The sequence below is a fragment of the Vollenhovia emeryi genome, unplaced genomic scaffold, assembly GCF_000949405.1.
Source record: "Vollenhovia emeryi isolate VEMERY1.0 unplaced genomic scaffold, V.emery_V1.0 DF939384.1, whole genome shotgun sequence".
NCBI classification, from domain to species: domain Eukaryota; kingdom Metazoa; phylum Arthropoda; class Insecta; order Hymenoptera; family Formicidae; genus Vollenhovia; species Vollenhovia emeryi.
Window position 1 is genome coordinate 8,060 of NW_011966982.1, and position 17,868 is coordinate 25,927.

Sequence of the window (17,868 nt, forward strand, 5' to 3'; positions counted from 1 at the left end):
AGACTTTTAAATCTAAAATAAATCAGAAGAAAAAATGATTGAACTCTTACAACGCATATGGACATACCAATGATATTGATTAATAATCAAGTTTCTCCGTGGGAGACATCGCGATCGTCTATCGTATTACAACCCGAACAAAGCAGGTACCATGGTAGCAGGGATAACTGTTGCCAGGGTGGTGTTTCGAACTGAGAACACCTTCCTCCTCCACTTAAAATATCGTGGGGGGATTCAACTATAAATATAAGGAGAATCTTCGGGACAGTAGCTTTAGTTGCTTTTAGCTTTAAGCTTTAGCTGTTCAGCTTTTCAGCAGAGTCTTTACCTCAGTTCAGTGTTCAGAGTCAGACAGTTTTAGATTAACAGACCTAAGACTTAGTTGTTTTAACTGTTGATTCGAATTTATTCCGATTCAAGGAATTGTTCACTTTAAAATAAAGTATAAGCTTTAGTATTAATTAACAACAATTCATTTCAACGAAATCCTCCATTTCATCTGATCGCTGCCTAATTGTGTGGCGAATAGATTTCCTAAGTCAATTTGATCGCTGCCTATAGAGTGGCGGACAAAGCATCAATCTCCTACCTTTATCCTTATGACAAGAAAAAAAGGCGGAAAACGCGTACAACTCAAGAGAATTAAATACCAAATTAAGGAAGCCTTATCTTCTAACCAAGATCCAATTTCCCTATTTGAAAAACTGCATAAATTACTATCTGAGTTAGAAAACAAAGAACAAGTTCAAAAATAATTAAGATCAAATTAATCATTAGATTCACACAATCAAGTCCAAATCCCCGGTAAAGCACTTAAATGTGTTGACCGAAAAACGGACGAAACTTTGACTTTGTCAGACCGTGACAGTATCAAATGATTCATGTCTTATGGAATAAATAGTCTCTTTCAATACATATATGAGAAGAGAAACTCACGCACCTTTTTGCATTTGCCATCATTATTCTATTTCTGCTGAATTATACATATATAAACAAGATATTATAAAAAAACTCTAATTATTTTTTACTCATTACAAATGTTTGATTCAGTAGGAAGTCGGCTAATGATTCCTGAACAACTAGGGTAATTTGAAATAATCGGCACGGAATTACTAACAGTGCTATGTGTAGCGTTTAATATAATTATCAGTTTGTCCCTATAATATTAGATTCTAAGATGACAAAGGCGGTAATACGTGAACTCGTGGAATTGCTCGACAGTGTATGATCAAAAGTTTTTAAAAATGTATAAAAGTATTATAATTTAAGTTATTGTATTATTTTATTCTATTTTATTTTCTTTATTTTTAATTTATATTCATTATTTATTTTACAAGTCAACAAATACGTACATAGACAATTGTCTCGGTTGCAAGCTTACGCGTAACATATGATAATGAAGGAATAAATAAATAAAATAATAAATAAATAATAAATAATAAATCAATAAAAAATAATAATAAATCAATAAAATAAATAAAAATAAATAATATGTAAAGAAAATCACAGAAAACAACAAGACATCAATAGATATAATGAAATCCTGATGGATGAATAATTATCCATATTTATGTAATGAGCTTTCATCATTTGGGTGCTTTGAAGTCATAAGGTTTGTTTTCTGTTCCTGCACTAGTGAACTAGTGCAGTAAAGTAGAATGAGAAAATATATGCTTGTCTTACTCTAATTTATTGCACTAGTTCACTAGTGTAAGAACAGAAAACAAGCCTATAGCTTGCGTCACAATCGTCGATCTCAGCATCATCACTTCGTGCTTCAGCTTCTTCAACTCCATCATTATATTTTCATTATCTGATAACCGATTCTTACTCAAGATAATTTGTTTTTTAGCTTGCTTCACTATATTAGGACCCATTCTCAAGTTGGGCCAGTATTTATCACGATTTACAGACTCTCTACAAACGTAATCTCTCGCTACGAGGTGATTGTATTTCTCGTTCTTTGTGATATCGTACAGCTTGACGTTGACTTTGCCGCTTGTCAAATAATGTGGAAATAGGAAAAGCTTCTTGGCGAGGAAGCAGAAAGGGTATCGTAAAAATCTGCAATTTCCACAACAGGAGTTTTTAAACAGTATACTCAGTGTCATGTTTTTGAGATAGGCGATTGTGCGTATTGTGGAAATTAGTCCGATTAGCTCGGCGTTGCTCAAGATCTCGGTGGTGTCGTTGACCGCCAAGCCGTTGAGTAGATTAACTAATACGATAACGATGAAGATGAACAGTATGAACGCGAAACGGCTCCAAAAGGGGTGCGCAACAAACGGGATTTCGTTTGTGTCAAGCTCGCCGGTAAGTATAACGATGGTCTTAAAAATCGAACGCATGAGATCAGAAAAGTTCGTGTTATCCTTGAAGAGTGTATAGAAAAGGGGAACGCAATGACGAAAAGCACGTGCGGAAAAAATAAACGCATATAGTTTCTAGAGATCGTTCGGAACATTTCAATGCTGGTGGACCTATCTGTATGATGGCTGATCAGTATGATTAGTTTGTAGATGGACAATAGGATCAGTAAAGTGCCGACCTGATACGCCCCGCATATCAGAGCGACCGTCAGTAAAATCAGCATGTTGTGCAACAAGCTAACCAAGTTTGTCAACTTCAACAAATAGTTCCAAGGACAGGAGATGATTTGAAGGATCTCCCAAAATATAAAGAGCAGTAATAGTAGGATAATGGGGATCCATCGAGAAATGTCCTGATGGCAGACGATCTGCAGAGGATTTTTTAAAGTTACATTATCATTAAATATTTCCGTTTCATTTGCAGGATTGTTGAAACACGTACTCAAGATGCAGAAATTTAACAGAATGTAAAACATCGCGTAGATGAATAAATGCGCGTACATAATGTACCATATATTTTGTCGCTTGAGATCGAGAAAGGATGAGAGTATCGGATGCTTCAGCAAGTGTTTAAGATCATTATTGCCAGCTATGTACTGAAAAACTACCATCTCGCGAGTTAACCGACGTTCCTCGTGTTTCTTCAGAACGTCGTGCGGCATCAGACAACAATAGTCGAACTCAATCACGTATTTGTTCATCCATACCTTCCCCATCCGTAAACAGTCGTCGAAGTGGCGCGACAGCGTGCAGGCCGGAATGTTTGCGATGGGTGGTACGTTAAATTCGTTCATGTGACCAATGTAACTGCCTCGTTTGAGAAGCAGACTCATCGCTTCGCAATTATCCGCTCTGGCTGCGTGATGCAACGGCGTGTTGCCATTGCCTGTAAGATAAAATTTATAATAAAGGGAACAGTCTGTAAAAATTTCAAGAATATTATATTTTCAGAATATCTAGAATATTGTCATATCTATACAATTAAGACACTTTGTGTGTGTCTACATATTGTCTAAAAAAATGTTATTCCTTCTGTTACTCATGACATACATTGAGGTGTACTTACTGTCTGTGCAACGGACGTCCACGTTTTCCTGGTCCAAAATTAATTTTAGACACATCAGCCGATCGGTATCATTGTCTTTTCGACTTATCGGTACTCCCAGCTGCTGACAGGCACTCAGAATCAAGTCGTTGGCCACTTCCGGCTGCATAAATATTCCGGCAGCAATATTTGACCCTAGTATAGTAGAAGAAGCGGCAATTACTACTGAAGCATTCAATCAATTGTCTTGTACAAATAATGTATTGGAGAAAGATACAATCCATGCAAATGAAGTATTAGATTCTGATAGACATTCTGATACAGATTCATCACGATGTGACATGAGAAACGACAAAAAACATGATGTTGAAGTACAAGACAATGTTATTGAATTGACAGATAATACTAATGAAATCGATAATACTAATGAAATCGATAATACTAATGAAAACACTTTGGAAAATGATTTGCAAACGTTAGTTCTTAAACACAACATTACACACTGTTAGCGATTCTCGCTAGGAGAGTTCGCTGGTACCGCTGCGGATGGAAGCAGGGTGAGAGGACTTAGCGACAAGAGGCTCAAGGAAAAGCATGCACGCGTGAGAGGGTGGAATATCACGTGATCGTAACTCAGATCGTTTTGAGTAAAATACCGTATCACAATTTTAATAATCACAGTATGCTTACAGTTGAGAAGTCTATTAATATAACGGTGATGAGAAGTCTTTAATCACTTGCGCGGGTCGATATTACTGATCGAGAGCCGGCCTCGTGAATGTAGATGCCCGTGAGCCGTGTCCACGCGGCGCCGGCGTGCGCGATGCGTGGTGAGTCTGAGCCGCCGTTGATGATGTACCCTGAGCTGTCCGGGATGATTCGCACTGGTATGAGATCATTATGTGTCCGCACTGAGTCTAGTCTCTGCTGAGAAGGTCCACAAGAGCACTCTAAAAGTCTTTTGCACTACACGACGCGTGTATGTACCATTACGGTAGCCATGAGCCAAAAGCGCCTTCTTCTTCTTCTTTCCGGTTGTTTGGCACTTGGTCGCTAAAAGCGATCCGATACGGCCATGTCGATCCAATAGGCAATAATGTCTATACAGCAATAGTCTTAACTTGGCGATACAAATTCTCCTAACAAGTCACACAATGCAGAGGCCCAACTACCGAGCCTCGCGCGGGATGATGCAATCCCTACTGGATGATGCAATCCCGCAGGATCAAAAATTTTAACTTCCGTCGGAAGACGTGTGAAGGCCCAGACGGGACTAGCCAAAAGCGCCGGTAACGCATGTGAAGAAGTGCCGTCGCCTCGTGTCGCGATCGGGCATGCGCGCGCAGCGCTCCTGCGGCGCTGCACGATCTGACCCGGCTGATGCTGCCATCACGCCGGTGACGAACTGACCGAGAGTCAAAATGAATCTCGAACACACACAATGCTGCAAATGATTTACTACGAATTCTGAAAAAACATGGTCATTCTGAATTACTTAGTGATGTTCGAGTTTTAATGGGAACACCGCGAAATGCATCCGTAAATATAAAATCTGTGGGTGGTGGTCAGTATGTACAGAAAATATAATTTCGAAAAAATAATGATATATGAAACGGAAGAGAAATCGGGCACTATATACCTTTCGGAAATAAACCAACGTAGGATAGGCACGGATTTCGAAGTGGTCACACAATTTCCTATTATAATCACAATTGACTGCCCTGGTAAAAATTCCGTTAGAAACAGATAGAATTTAATGCATGTTCTATCCGTTTCTAACGGAATTTTTACCAGGGTGCTGCGCTTAAATTAAAACTATCCAGCAAGTATAAGTATACAAGATTATTTTCAGATTTACTTTTATTCATAAACAGAGTGGAAAAATAGATACGAATCTTTTGGAAACTTCTGCACATTTGCAGACCGCAGTGGCAGTAGTTAGAAAATATGTTTTGCTCGCACTGCTTCTAGATCTAATAATTCATTGCACTTACATTTCTATAAAATCTTGTTACAGCTACATACACGATAATAGATTTGGTACTCCACTTTCAAGCCGACGTCCTTCGCTGCAACACCATGCATCATTGCGTATTCTTACGGCACGCCCTATAATTCTATTATATTTAACTGTATCTGAGACCATATGTTGTCCGTTTCTTGACAGTGTTTGTTACCTGCAGGTCCTTCTCGACTTTTAGTCCCGAAATCATTAAACGGAAGTGTAGTGCTAAATATTTTCATAAAGGTCTAATAGTAACTCGAGCAGCTCTTGATCGTATTTATTCCTTTGAGTTTGACTAAATTTCTATCGCATTGTAATCTGTAAATTTGAAACTAACGAGCATTCGCATGATTTGGACGAAAGTATGAGCATGACAAATGTACACGTATGAACATTTATTTTCATGGCTTGTACCGAGTAGACACCGAGCGAATTTTGTCAACGATCTACGGATAAACATTTCGGGCCATTTTTTTAATTTGGCGATGCATTCTTGAACAGATTTGAATGTTTGACCACAGATTTGTTCGTTTTGATAGACACATTTATAGTAAATGTACTTAGCACATTAGTGATGAAGAACAAGGAGTAGGTATTTCTTTGTAAGCTCTGCTCGTATAAATTATTTAATGCAAGATATACTTGCAAGAATAGGTAAATGTTAAAAAATATTCTCTTGAGGTTGATGGAGGCCATGACTTTACTGGTGTTTTAAAATAGTTAGCTGGACACATTGGCTAAATATCCGTGTTTCTTATTATATAAATAATATCTCTGACACATATTCGAAGCTTTATTGGAGAAAAAAAAACTTTTAAAATAATATGTAAGATTCGAGGCTTTATTAATTTGTTCGTAGACATTTTATTATAATTGCTATATACATATATAAAAATGTATAAAAGTATCACAATGGGAATAAAATATATCTGGTCTAGTACACATTCTCTTTGTTTCTCTTGGAAGAATGAGACGCGTAATAAAATTAATTTATTCGTACATTACAAAGAATTTATGTTTAAAATAATAAAATACAAACTTTAAGTTGAACTTAGGCACTTTATCTATTATAGCTCGTCATGTTTCGTGCGAGAATTAATAATCTCTAAAATTTCATCCTTAATTGCTTCAGCCGTTAACGCAGCAATTTTTGTACCATCATATCTCTCATCGTTTTTTTGTTTGTTCTGCTTAGAATTATATAACATTAGCGTAGGGAAGTATTTTATGTGTGCGCAGTCGTGTGCATAAAAATTACAATTAATTTTTCCAAATTTAACTTTATCCAGCAACTGAAATTAAAATAGGATTTATAATTAATCTAGCTGTTATAAAATAAATTATAGATTGTAAAAATTTGCTGTCAATAAAGTAGCAGTTACCTGAGCAGCAATGGCAAATTCAGGTTCCATCTTTTGGCAATGCCAACATTGTGGTAAATAAAAATCGATGAGCCACATATGCTTGCTATTCAATAGCCTTTGATAGTCGGAAGAATTCAAATCACGGACTTTCTTTGGGAAGAATGTTGTTATCCATGTTAACATAGATAACGAATCTCGCTGTCCATTGTACAAGCTGCGATGTAAATGAAAACGATGCATAATGAATGCATTAATGTATGTTGCATGATTGAACATTGCAAAAAGTTGACTTACGCGATTGTGTTTAGACCCTCGCTTCCTAATGGGTACAGTCTAATATCGGGGTAAGAACGCACGCCTTGGGATGCGCATAAGGAAGCTTCAGCCTGGCAATCTACACTAGCAACATTTACAAACGACAAATTACTCAGCGATCTCGCAACGGCTGTCCATTCAGGTGCTAATCTTTGACACGGTCCACACCACGGTGCAAAATAATCAACAATCCATATAACTTTACTCTTTTTCTTCGCTAATTTATGATGAAAATTTGCCGACGTCAGTTCCATAACTGTATGAAACAATCAGAAACAATGAAACAAGCATGAATATAACAATGTAATTATTTAATGTATTATATCTTACCCGAGGGAGTTCTTTTCTCGTTAATGAATTGAATAATATTCGCAGCTGTTTTTGGTAACGCGAAATGATATGTATTGCTACCATTTATGAGCATTGCAGTAGGATAATACTGTATGTTATACTGATGACACAGTGTGTTATGAACGGTACAATCAATGGTACCAAAACGAATTATTGATGCATCAAATTCTAACGACGCTCTACGGAGTTCCGACAGGAACTGTATACAAGGTGGACACCACGGTGTAAACCAATCTAGGAACCACACTTCATCCGCTGTAACATTTTGTTAAAGTCAGTATTGTAAAATTTCTCAAAAATGTGACTCGTGTCTATAACATACCATTATCTCTTTGTAGTATCGATAACGCTTTTTCTGCAGAGAGAGCCTCAACGTTCGTAGTTTTCACACTGATTTGCACAAATTTAATAATATCGCTATTTACATTCTTCCCATGATTCAATTCGAAAGCTCCACCTGGCTTGAGCATGCCCCAGATTGGATAGCGATTTACACCCAATTTAGAACAAAGCTGCCCGTTTCTACCGCAATTCATTTTACCTACAATATAATACTTCATGCTGTGTAAAAATATTTTATATTCAATATCAAATCCATCAATGTGGATTACAATAATGTCTACCTAAGTTAACATTACTGGTTGACACTTTCTTCATTTGCAAATTCAACTCTCGGAAATTTGCCGTATCGCCAATATAAAAGTATACAAGCCAGGCAACGTTCGACTTCGTTTTCCTAATATGCTGCAAATCAAAATAAGTATAAAATTTAAGAAACAGTAATCGTATAAAAAGTACGTACATACTAAAATCTCAAATTACAAATACATGTGTATACAAATTAATAATAATATTATTGTATAAAATATTAAAATTAATAATATATGTAACGCAATAATTAATAGTAATACATACAAGTATCTATACAGTATCGTTAATATTATGCTTACCTCAAAATCATTTTCAGACAACTCTTGCGGACTAGGCAATTGGTCCAAGAGCTTTGCTATCAATGTATTTATATCGGACATGCTTTCGAGAAACATAGGTTCCCAGTAAGATGCATTATATGTTGGTAAATAGACCGCATGTGTGTTATACGACATCTTATCATGACAATTACCATTTTGGCATGTAAACTTTCTGACATCAATCAAATTTTCCTATAAAATCGCGTATTACAATACTATTTAACACAGCTGCGGTAGAAAAGTATTTTGAATAATACGTCACTTACGAATATACCAGCTACTACAAGTCTTTCATCGGAAGTAAAACAGTTTTGTTGATCACCACATGTAAAAATTAACGTAGGCCTGTGGACAATTTTTTCGCCACGTAAGAACAGCTCCCATTGAGATTCACTTATCTCAGGTACGTTGATATTTAGCCGGTCTAATGCAAAACGTGTAATTGCCTCCTGCGTTTTTTCTCCTCTATAATGCGCTCCATGCTGCGAATTCTTTGAGACAATGAATAAATTAGTACTGATGATTTAACCTGTTGATTTAACTAACAAATATGATCCATACAAACATCTAAAGTTACGTACGTACACAATTTCCAACAAATGATATAATATGAGACTCAAAAGAAATTTCCTCTTTTACTATATCATTCTATTACATCATTTGTTGGGAATTTTATCCATACATAACTTCAGATATTTGTAAAAAAAAAGGGGTATACATATGTATACATATACCTTTTGGAAATAGAGCAACGTAGGATAGGCACGGATCCCAACTTGGTGGCACAATTGCCTGTTATATTCACAGTTGACCGCGGCAATTTTCACAACGCCGTCTAATAACTTAGCAACTTCCTTCCAGGTTGGTGCCAAGTGGTGACAGTGGCTGCACATGGGTGAGTAGAAGTTGACAAACCAGCTTGAGTCAGAGTCGATAACACTCTCGTCTACACAAAGGTACACATACGCACACTATTAATACTACAATTATCAATGCTTAATATTTAACGTACATAATATCAATACATTTTATTTCGCACGCGACAAGAGATGCAGAAAACGTTATACACTTACAATAATCATTTCTCTCCAAATTGATAACATACTCGTCATCGTCATATATAAAACTGTTCTGATAGTAACTCCATGAATGATAGGTTTGCTTCTTGTGTGAATTATTAAGGCCATCTTCCCCGTAAAGATCGTACTTTTTCCTTAAGTCATTGTCTTTCAACGTCTCATACGCTGTCGTTAGTCGAACAAACTTGTCATGAGCATCTGGATCGTCCTAAAGTGTTGAAATATTATTAGCCACCTCCTACAGAAATGTAACAACTGGGAACGAAAAAAAAGGCGCTGAACAATTACTAGAGTTCAGTAATTGAGTTATTAAAAAAATTACTGATGTACAGTAATTTTCTAATATTTATTTCGCTTACATTTCTATATGGGACATAGCAAGACAGACAGTAATGATAGCGTATGGCACTTTAATTCACATACACTATTTTTGTCAGGATGATGGATGATAGCCAGCCTCTTGAAGGCCTTCCGGATCTCGTCCTGACCGGCGGATCTGCTTATACCTAGGACCTCATAATAATCTTCTCCCCGCGTCGCAGAAACAATAACGAAGAGAGTAACGATAACTTTATACCTGCAACAAGTACAAACGTGACGTTAGGTACTCATGCACATACATTGCAGATACGCAAACACAGAGTCAAATTCTATTCAACATTATTGCTCCATTAAGTAAGTTTAAATTAAAAGTATTCAGCAGATAAGTGAGTATAAAGGATTATATTCCAAATTGTTGTGAAGGCTCCCGTAAAGAAATTATATAGAAAGGGAAGAGTGCCAATGTGAGCCACAAATGAACAGATAACAGTTCTCACAATTTAAAACAAATTATCTCTTTAATAAACGTTTCGACCCTGTTTCGGGCCTTCCTCGGTATAACTCGTTAAATCTGACTGGTTTGAGAACAAGACAGTCTTGTTAAAACCTTTGTAACGGATTCATCTCTCTGTCGACCTGAGTCTTCAGTCCTCTTTATGTCTGGGACCATTTAGAGAAAAAGTGAGACCATAGCTGATAGAGGAATGATTCTCAAACCAGTCAAATTTAACGAGTTACACTGAGGAAGACCCGAAACAGGGTCGAAACGTTTATTAAAGAGATAATTTGTTTTAAATTGTGAGAACCGTTATCTGTTCATTTGTGGTTAGTTCACATTGGCACTCTTTCCTTTCTATATAATAAAGGATTATCTTCAGATTTATTTTTATACGAGACAGCCGAAAAACAGACACGAATCTTCTTTCGCAACATTCTCGAGATGCACGGGAACCGGCAGTGTCAGCAGTTACACACAAAAATCAGTCGCCTGCACGAACTGATTTGCTTTTCTGAACCGGTACGATACATTGCACTCACATTTCTACAAAACCTTATCACCGCCACGTGCACGACAATGGATTTGTGCTCCACTCTCAGGCCTCAAGTCAGTCTTTCGTCACATCGCAACATACTCCCGTGTACTCCCACGCTCCGTGATGTTATCGTTTGACCGTGTTTGGGAGTGAACCGCAGATCCTGTTCGACCTTCGGTCTCGAGCTCGCCGTTAAGAGAAGGCTCGGCGACAAGTATTTCTCATAACAAAGCTTCCGGCAACTCGAGCAACTCTTCTAACGACGGATTCATTTCTCAGACTTGACTAAGCTCCTGTTTATACCCTCTCCTTGAATTAAAAAATAGAAAGTAAGCGTTCCACTCGCCCTCGTTACATATCGCTCCGTGCAAAGCTCATTGTGTCATTTTACTAATTGTTCCTACACACTATTTGTCGTACTGCAAGCGACTCGCATGTCTGTCCCTGTCGCGCGTGTAGAAGTGAGATTCGCTTCAAGAGATGTTCTTTGCGGTTGAACACTTCTCGTGTGCCCATCTTTCCTCTCTTTCTCTCCGATAATCTTACGTACATCTGTCTTCCACGATATTATACATCTGTTTCCTACGAATTGTGCATATATCTGTCTCATCCCGGAAGTGGAAGTCGCAAGGAGTTACAGAAACGAGTGCTTCGCGTTTCGATGGACTTTTTGGGACTTCTCAACTATTCTCGCTCGCCTACTCCAATTATTTCTCGTTCTGTCCCTGATTTATCTCATTTTAAGTGGAAAAAGGGCCACGTAGCTACATTACGCTACGCAACGGCGAGTGCGAGCCCTTAAGAAGCGTTTCCAATCGATACTCCAAAAAATGTTGTCTTCTTTCCTTCCTAAAAAATCATAAAATATTTTAATTGTGTCGATTCAATGGATAACTCCCGCTGCAAGTTTTATACTCATTCCTAAGTTAATGAGAAATATATATCCCAGGTGGCCGATTCATTAAAAATCAAGCCTTGTGATTATCAACCAATCAGCGAGTCTTCATTTGTGTTAAGCCTGTATCACACTATTCGCTCATACTTGACGCCGACTGAACGTATTTTTAAATAACTCCTATATGCAATCGTTGGTATTTCGTATGTAGATGTTTGTAGTGCAATTAGAAAGGTTTGTGAGTCATTCGTTTGTTTGTAATTAATTATTTTTCCACCGTATACTTAGCGCCAATACATAAATTAGATAAAGTTTTTATATGGAATCGTTGGTAATTCGTATGAAGACGTTTGTAGTGCAATTAAAAAGGTTTGTGAGTGATCCAGATAATTTTAATTAAATATTTATTAAATAGAAGTTAGCCGGATTCAAAATTTCATTGATTTTCTATCTATGATACTGAATGATTTAAGACATAAGAATTGCTTGTCACGCCATTTCAGGACGTCTAGACCGAGGGGTTGTGAAAATAAAAACTGGACGCGATGAGCGACGAGCGACGCGCGATTATCCAATGAGCGTACAGGTTTTATGGGAAAGCGTACAGTTTTCCTATAAATACAGCACGCCCATTGGATATCGCGCGTCGCTCATCGTTCATCGCGTTCAATCTGAATGGTCGCGTTCAGCAGACACAACTGTTGAGTGAGCGCTCAATGATTTCTTAATATGATTGGCTGGATCTAAAAGTATTAACCAATCATACTGAGCGCTCACTCAACAGTTGTGTCTGCTGAACGCGACCAATGAGGCTGCAGGTAGGGAACGCGCAGTCTATATATATATACTATGTCTATGGTCTAGCGTCGGTTACGTTCGCTGTTTGAAGCCCAGGGCCCGCGACGCCGGCCAATCCGGCGCGTGCGTTCCGAACGCGCGGGCGCCGCGATTGGCCGACAAAATGGGCGCGCAGCACGGCCGACGCTGTTTGCACCGCGCTGCCCGAGTCAATTGAGCCACGTTCAAGTTGAATCGGACGCTCCAAACAATCGGCGGAGCAGAGCGCAAGATCGGCCGTGCCGGTGTTGTCCGAGGTGCAATTGCGACACTACGCCAGACAGGCCAATCGTGAACGGTAGGAAGGTCCGGACGGATGTCACCTAGACGAACTCGCGCAGGTGAGACGAAGGTAGCTCGAGGTACACTGTTGATCCGGTGATTGCAAGGTTATAGCTTCCCTCGTCCGGGATACATTTTGCGCCCCGTCGCGCGCGCGCTTCCAGAATTCAAGACGCTACACGCGTCAAATCGCTCGACCAAGTTATTTAAATTATTCCGATCACTGGCCGACTCGAACCAAGCTCCGGAATTGTTTGTTCGGTTTTCAGTAGTATAATTTGTCACCCCTCATCTTCCTTTGTTAAATATTAATGATTCTATCTTGGAAAGGCATACCAAATATTACTTGATAAGTAAATTGACCCTTGGTCGAAGCCCCGAGTCGCGGATTTCTTATCCTGGCCTCTTTCTCGCGTAGCACTCGACGCTTTTGGGTAAAGAAGGATCTTTGAGGTGTCTCGTTACTTTGCAGCAACGGTGGAACAGGCCGCTGTTTTCACTAGATCCAGGGCACAGAAGGTAAATAACACGAGCCAGAATGTGGACAAGTCGGCGCAGAAAGTCAGACACTCGCACAGGAAGGAGAAGCCTGCTAGGAACAATTTGGAAGCCGCCTCCAAGCAAAGCGCCAAGAAAGAATCGCCCGACGCAGAGGTAGCGTTGAAGAAGTCCGCGAGGAAAAAGACCTCTCGCCGGAGGCTCAATTTGGACGAAACGGCGGGAAGCGAGGATGCGAATCGGACCGTGGGTTCCAACGAGTCGATCAGAATATTGAGAAACCGACACTGCGACAATGTCACGGTGGAACTTGGCGAGCGTAGCACGCTTCAGCCGAGTGTCCCGAGAGACTTGAACTCGGAGATCGTGCCGAATGGAAAGTTACCGCGCAAGACCTCGACGAAAGCGTCGCCCGTTATAGTTACTCCCAAGAGCACGCCTCCCAAGCTCAGTCTCACGCCTCACAGATCTAAGAAGACTCCTAAGAAGTCGCCGGTCTTCCTAGGTTCTCCGAAGACGCACTCGATGACGAAATCAAAACTGTTTAAGAGCCCGAGAAAATTGTCCCTCGCGGGTGAGAACTCCAAGGAGAATTTAGGGGAAACGGACGGCGAGCCTCGCGCTAGGAAATCACGGAGGAGCAAGAAGAACAGTCTGAGCGGTAGCCCCGTGTCCAACAAGAGCGCGTCGATGTCGCCCACGGGAAAGGACAAGCGTAAGAAGAGCGTTGTGAACTTGAGGACAATTGTACGTAGGTTCTCGAAATCGCCGAAAATAATATTGAAGACCCCGAAATCGAAGAAATCAAAATCGGCCAAGTTGAACTTGTCTCCGTCTCCGATGAAGCGCGGGTCTTCCGCGTCTCTCGCGTCCCCTAGTCCTAATCGTAGTAAGTCGGATTCCAGAATTCGCATTAAAAAATCTCAATTATCCAAGGGGATGTATTTGTCATCGAACAGACATCGTTTGATAAGGTCAGTCTTATTAAATTCAAAACTGGCGGAGGTGCTGACGGCTTCGCAAACGAAGGACGTACTGGCGGAGCCAATAGTGCTCGTGGAGAAGCTGTCGCTCGAGAACTTGAAGCGGAAAAATGTGTTAATGGCCGCTGGCAAAACCCGATCGGGCAGTCCAGTCAAAGTAAGATCTCCCTCGATCAGGGCGGGGAACAATTCCAAGATTTTAATATCGATGAGAGAAATCTCTGCAGGTTCGTCTACCAAGCGAAATTCCAACTCTAGATCACGGAATAGTAGCATGGAGCGATCACGCGGCAGTAATACTAATAGAATATCGCCAAGAATTAAATATAATGCGTCCGCACAAGAAAATAATAGATTGTCCACACCTTTGATGTCGTCCACTCCACAGGCGGCGAAAATGATGACATCAAAGGACACGAGTTGGTCCGACACCTCTGTTGGTTCTGTAAATAACACGTCTCTTACTAGTTTAAGACATAGGGGTCAATCCAGTCTGCATCTGTCTAACACAATGGACAAAAGTACAAACATTGAAAATATATCTAAATCTTCTCTCTCTGATAAAGAAATGAATGACACTAGTCGATCTCACCTTTTGAATGTCACGAAACGAAGCGCCACTTACGACAAGGATAATACGATGGAAAAGAACAGAGACGATACCTACGAACTGGAACAACCGCAAACGCTGAATTTGCGACAAATGGCTAAAAAGCGCGCCTCAGTAGACATGGACTTAAGCTTGAAGGATACTGTTAAGAAGGCCAAAGTGCACTTTGCGAACATAACACCTAGAGGAGGCAGTGTGCGAAGGTCAATTAACAAGCTGAACGGATCAAATACTTCACGCGATGTAGGCACACAAAATAGAGGCAGTATTTTGAATTCGGTACTCAAGTCGAAAAAGATCGAAACCCCGAAGCGTACTCGGAACGCGCTGATTTCTTCTTTCAAGAGATCAAGTCCAAGATTCCACGGAGGCACACCGAGAGCTCAGTTGAACAGAACTCAAGTCACGCCAAAAACTTTCGTGTTAAGCGAAAAGAAATCAGGTAAGACAAAACCAAAAGTAGCTTATATTCCGTACACTTCATCGGATTTTATTGTATAATCAAACGTGTATTTATTTACAGAGAAAAAATCATCGACGAAGAAAGTACCAAATTTTGGAAAAATACATGAACAAATGTTTGCTAAATCGGAATCGCTCGTGGATGCAAAGAAACGTTTGGAAGCCAGACATCAAGCGTTCGGTAATTTGATAATATATTTACTGGTCTGCATACATTAGCAATAAATGTTAGTCATTTTCCGTAAAACGTTTTTCTAGCAAACAAAGCGAGAGCCGACATGAAAACCGAGGGAAAGAAACCACTACCAAGCGAGACGAGGGACGGTATTCACAACAGATTCGGGTTCAAGTTGAAAAAACCGGATGTCACGCAGATTGTGTTGAAAAAGCAAGCAGTTTTTCCAAAGTAGGCCAGATTTCTTTTAAGATAGATATTTTTCAAGTTTTATACGAAATTTTATAGTTTATTCGCGAGATACATTACAAGCTTAAGCCAATTTAAGTGTTGGTAAATTTTATTGAACGCGCGAACGTTGCGAACTATAGTGATGCTAGGATTTTTATCTGTAAAACTTTAAAATGGTTTAATATAAAATTTGACAATTTTGTGGCAAATATTCATACGAGTATTTATATGAATGTGAATATTTACAGGGAAAAACAGCAAAGTGCAAGGCGGATGACGCTGAAGGGTGTGCGAACAAATCGACGGTTCGAATTGCAAATGAAGGCTCGCAATCTAAACTTATAAAGATCATTGCTGTATTAGCACGTACTTCGATATTTCTTTATTAATGTAGTTTATCGTATAAGTTTTTTCTCTTTCTCGAAATATGAGAGTATTTTTTTATTAATATATATTGATTTAAAGACTTTGAGGGAAGAATTTTTCAAGAAATACTTAAAGTATTTGAATTAAATGCATGTAAATATTACTAAAAAACGCTTGCATCATATGCTGGTCTTCTTTTCTTCTAAGGAAAAAAAACTAAAATTATAAAAAAAATTGTTTTTCTACATACATTACCATAAATAAAACTTAAAATTAGTAGATATTATTTTAACATGTGTACAAATTTGTTTTTACAGTTAGACTATTTTATTAATCAAACTGTTGTAATGCAAAATAATTGATTGATTTTGAAGATTTATGATGAAAGAGTTTAGAAGAAACCTTAGTTAAGATCCGAAATTCACTAAGGTTTTCTTTAATAATTGCTCCGATAGAGCAAGATAATTGTAACACTTGTATTATTTGTATCTGAAATCTTTCTCCAAGAAGAAAGGAAAATTCAAAGTAATATTAGTATTTAAGTAATTTTTGTTTAAAGCTCCGACCAAGCAAGTTTGTCAAGCAGCTTATAATTCGTATATATGATATTCGTAAGATAAGCTGGAGGGGAAAAAAGGAAAATTAATGTAATTTGGTAAGATGGGTTAGGAGGGTAAAACTATTGCATTTTGTTTCAATAAAGTTTCTTTCTATCTTGTCGCAAACGTCTGATACATTTTCTGCTTCGAAGGCATCTCACGGAAAGAAAAAGCGAGGTGGAGGAGGAATTTGTTTCGTTTCTTTTCCTTCAGTTTTGTGTGAAATTTTACCGAGTCGATGCTGTTGGCGCGACAATCGTCGTTTGTTATTTAAGATTATCTCAAATGCAATCTTGGAATATTATTTCATTTTGGATGGATGGAATGTTTAGGCAGGACTAGACTTAAAAGTAGACTTTTTCGTTCAATAACATACTGCAATGACTCGATTAATTTTTAAGGTAAGTGACTGGTCGAAGATTTAATTTCAACGTGTTATTTAAATTACGTATCCACTTGCTTATTTCAGCAGCACGTGAAATTGCACCTTTATGGTATTAAATATACATAAGACACATTTTGTTACTGATAATACGTAAGTTATTAGTTAGTGTTCTTCAAAGTCTTTCAGAATTCTGATTGTATCAGATATACGCAGTACCGATCGAAAACAAAAATGATCCAGGATAAAAGTAAAACCATTTAAACATAGATAAATGTAGTTATATAACAATTGTAATCACACGGTTTAAATTATTATAATAAATATGCAATCAAATAAATTTTGTCGCGCGACACTGCGGTCCAATGCAATGTCTACGTGGTTCACGTTTGTTACGTGGAAAGTTTGCATAATTTGCAAGTAGTATTGAATGGGCTGAGTTGAAGGACCTGTATATAAAGGCCAATGTCCACGATGCTAGAACTTAATTGGTCTAAGTTCTAGTTTCGAGAAACGTGTAGCCAATCAACTTGCAGCTTTTATGGAATAGCTGCACGTTGATTGGCTACAGATTTCTCGAAACTAGAACTTGGTGGACATTGGGCTTAAAACCGCGGATAAGTCCCAGTCTACAATAGATGATTTAAGCTCTAAGCTTTAGTCCCAGTCTACAATAGATGATTTAAGCCCTAAG

The 17,868-nt window shown here is 38.6% G+C and overlaps 2 protein-coding genes and 1 pseudogene across 3 annotated transcripts; 1 reads left to right on the plus strand and 2 right to left on the minus strand.

The window, feature by feature from the left end:
* Window positions 1-1,666: 1,666 nt before the first annotated feature.
* On the minus strand, window positions 1,667-4,753 carry LOC105558078 (annotated as a pseudogene).
* A 1,618-nt stretch (window positions 4,754-6,371) lies between these two features.
* On the minus strand, window positions 6,372-11,613 carry LOC105558081 (dnaJ homolog subfamily C member 10-like). Of its 2 annotated transcripts, XM_012005587.1 has the most exons (13): window positions 11,259-11,613; window positions 10,859-11,163; window positions 9,923-10,076; window positions 9,494-9,707; window positions 9,155-9,366; window positions 8,687-8,911; window positions 8,400-8,612; window positions 8,073-8,193; window positions 7,772-7,990; window positions 7,429-7,704; window positions 7,078-7,354; window positions 6,802-6,997; window positions 6,372-6,711 (listed from the first exon to the last, which is right to left on the minus strand). In XM_012005587.1, coding segments are annotated over exons 2-13 (2,334 nt in total). In that variant the 5' UTR covers window positions 10,861-11,163; window positions 11,259-11,613; the 3' UTR covers window positions 6,372-6,486. The 2 variants fall into 2 exon arrangements, with proteins under 2 accessions (XP_011860977.1, XP_011860978.1); XM_012005588.1 differs by lacking the exons at window positions 10,859-11,163; window positions 11,259-11,613 and having other exon boundaries at window positions 9,155-9,391; window positions 9,859-9,936.
* Window positions 11,614-12,695: 1,082 nt separating this feature from the next.
* On the plus strand, window positions 12,696-16,462 carry LOC105558082 (probable serine/threonine-protein kinase nek3). Its single transcript, XM_012005589.1, has 5 exons — window positions 12,696-12,927; window positions 13,341-15,401; window positions 15,483-15,602; window positions 15,680-15,827; window positions 16,076-16,462. The coding sequence occupies exons 1-5, from the start codon at window positions 12,903-12,905 to the stop codon at window positions 16,170-16,172; spliced, it is 2,451 nt and encodes an 816-aa protein (XP_011860979.1). The 5' UTR covers window positions 12,696-12,902; the 3' UTR covers window positions 16,173-16,462.
* Window positions 16,463-17,868: the final 1,406 nt, after the last annotated feature.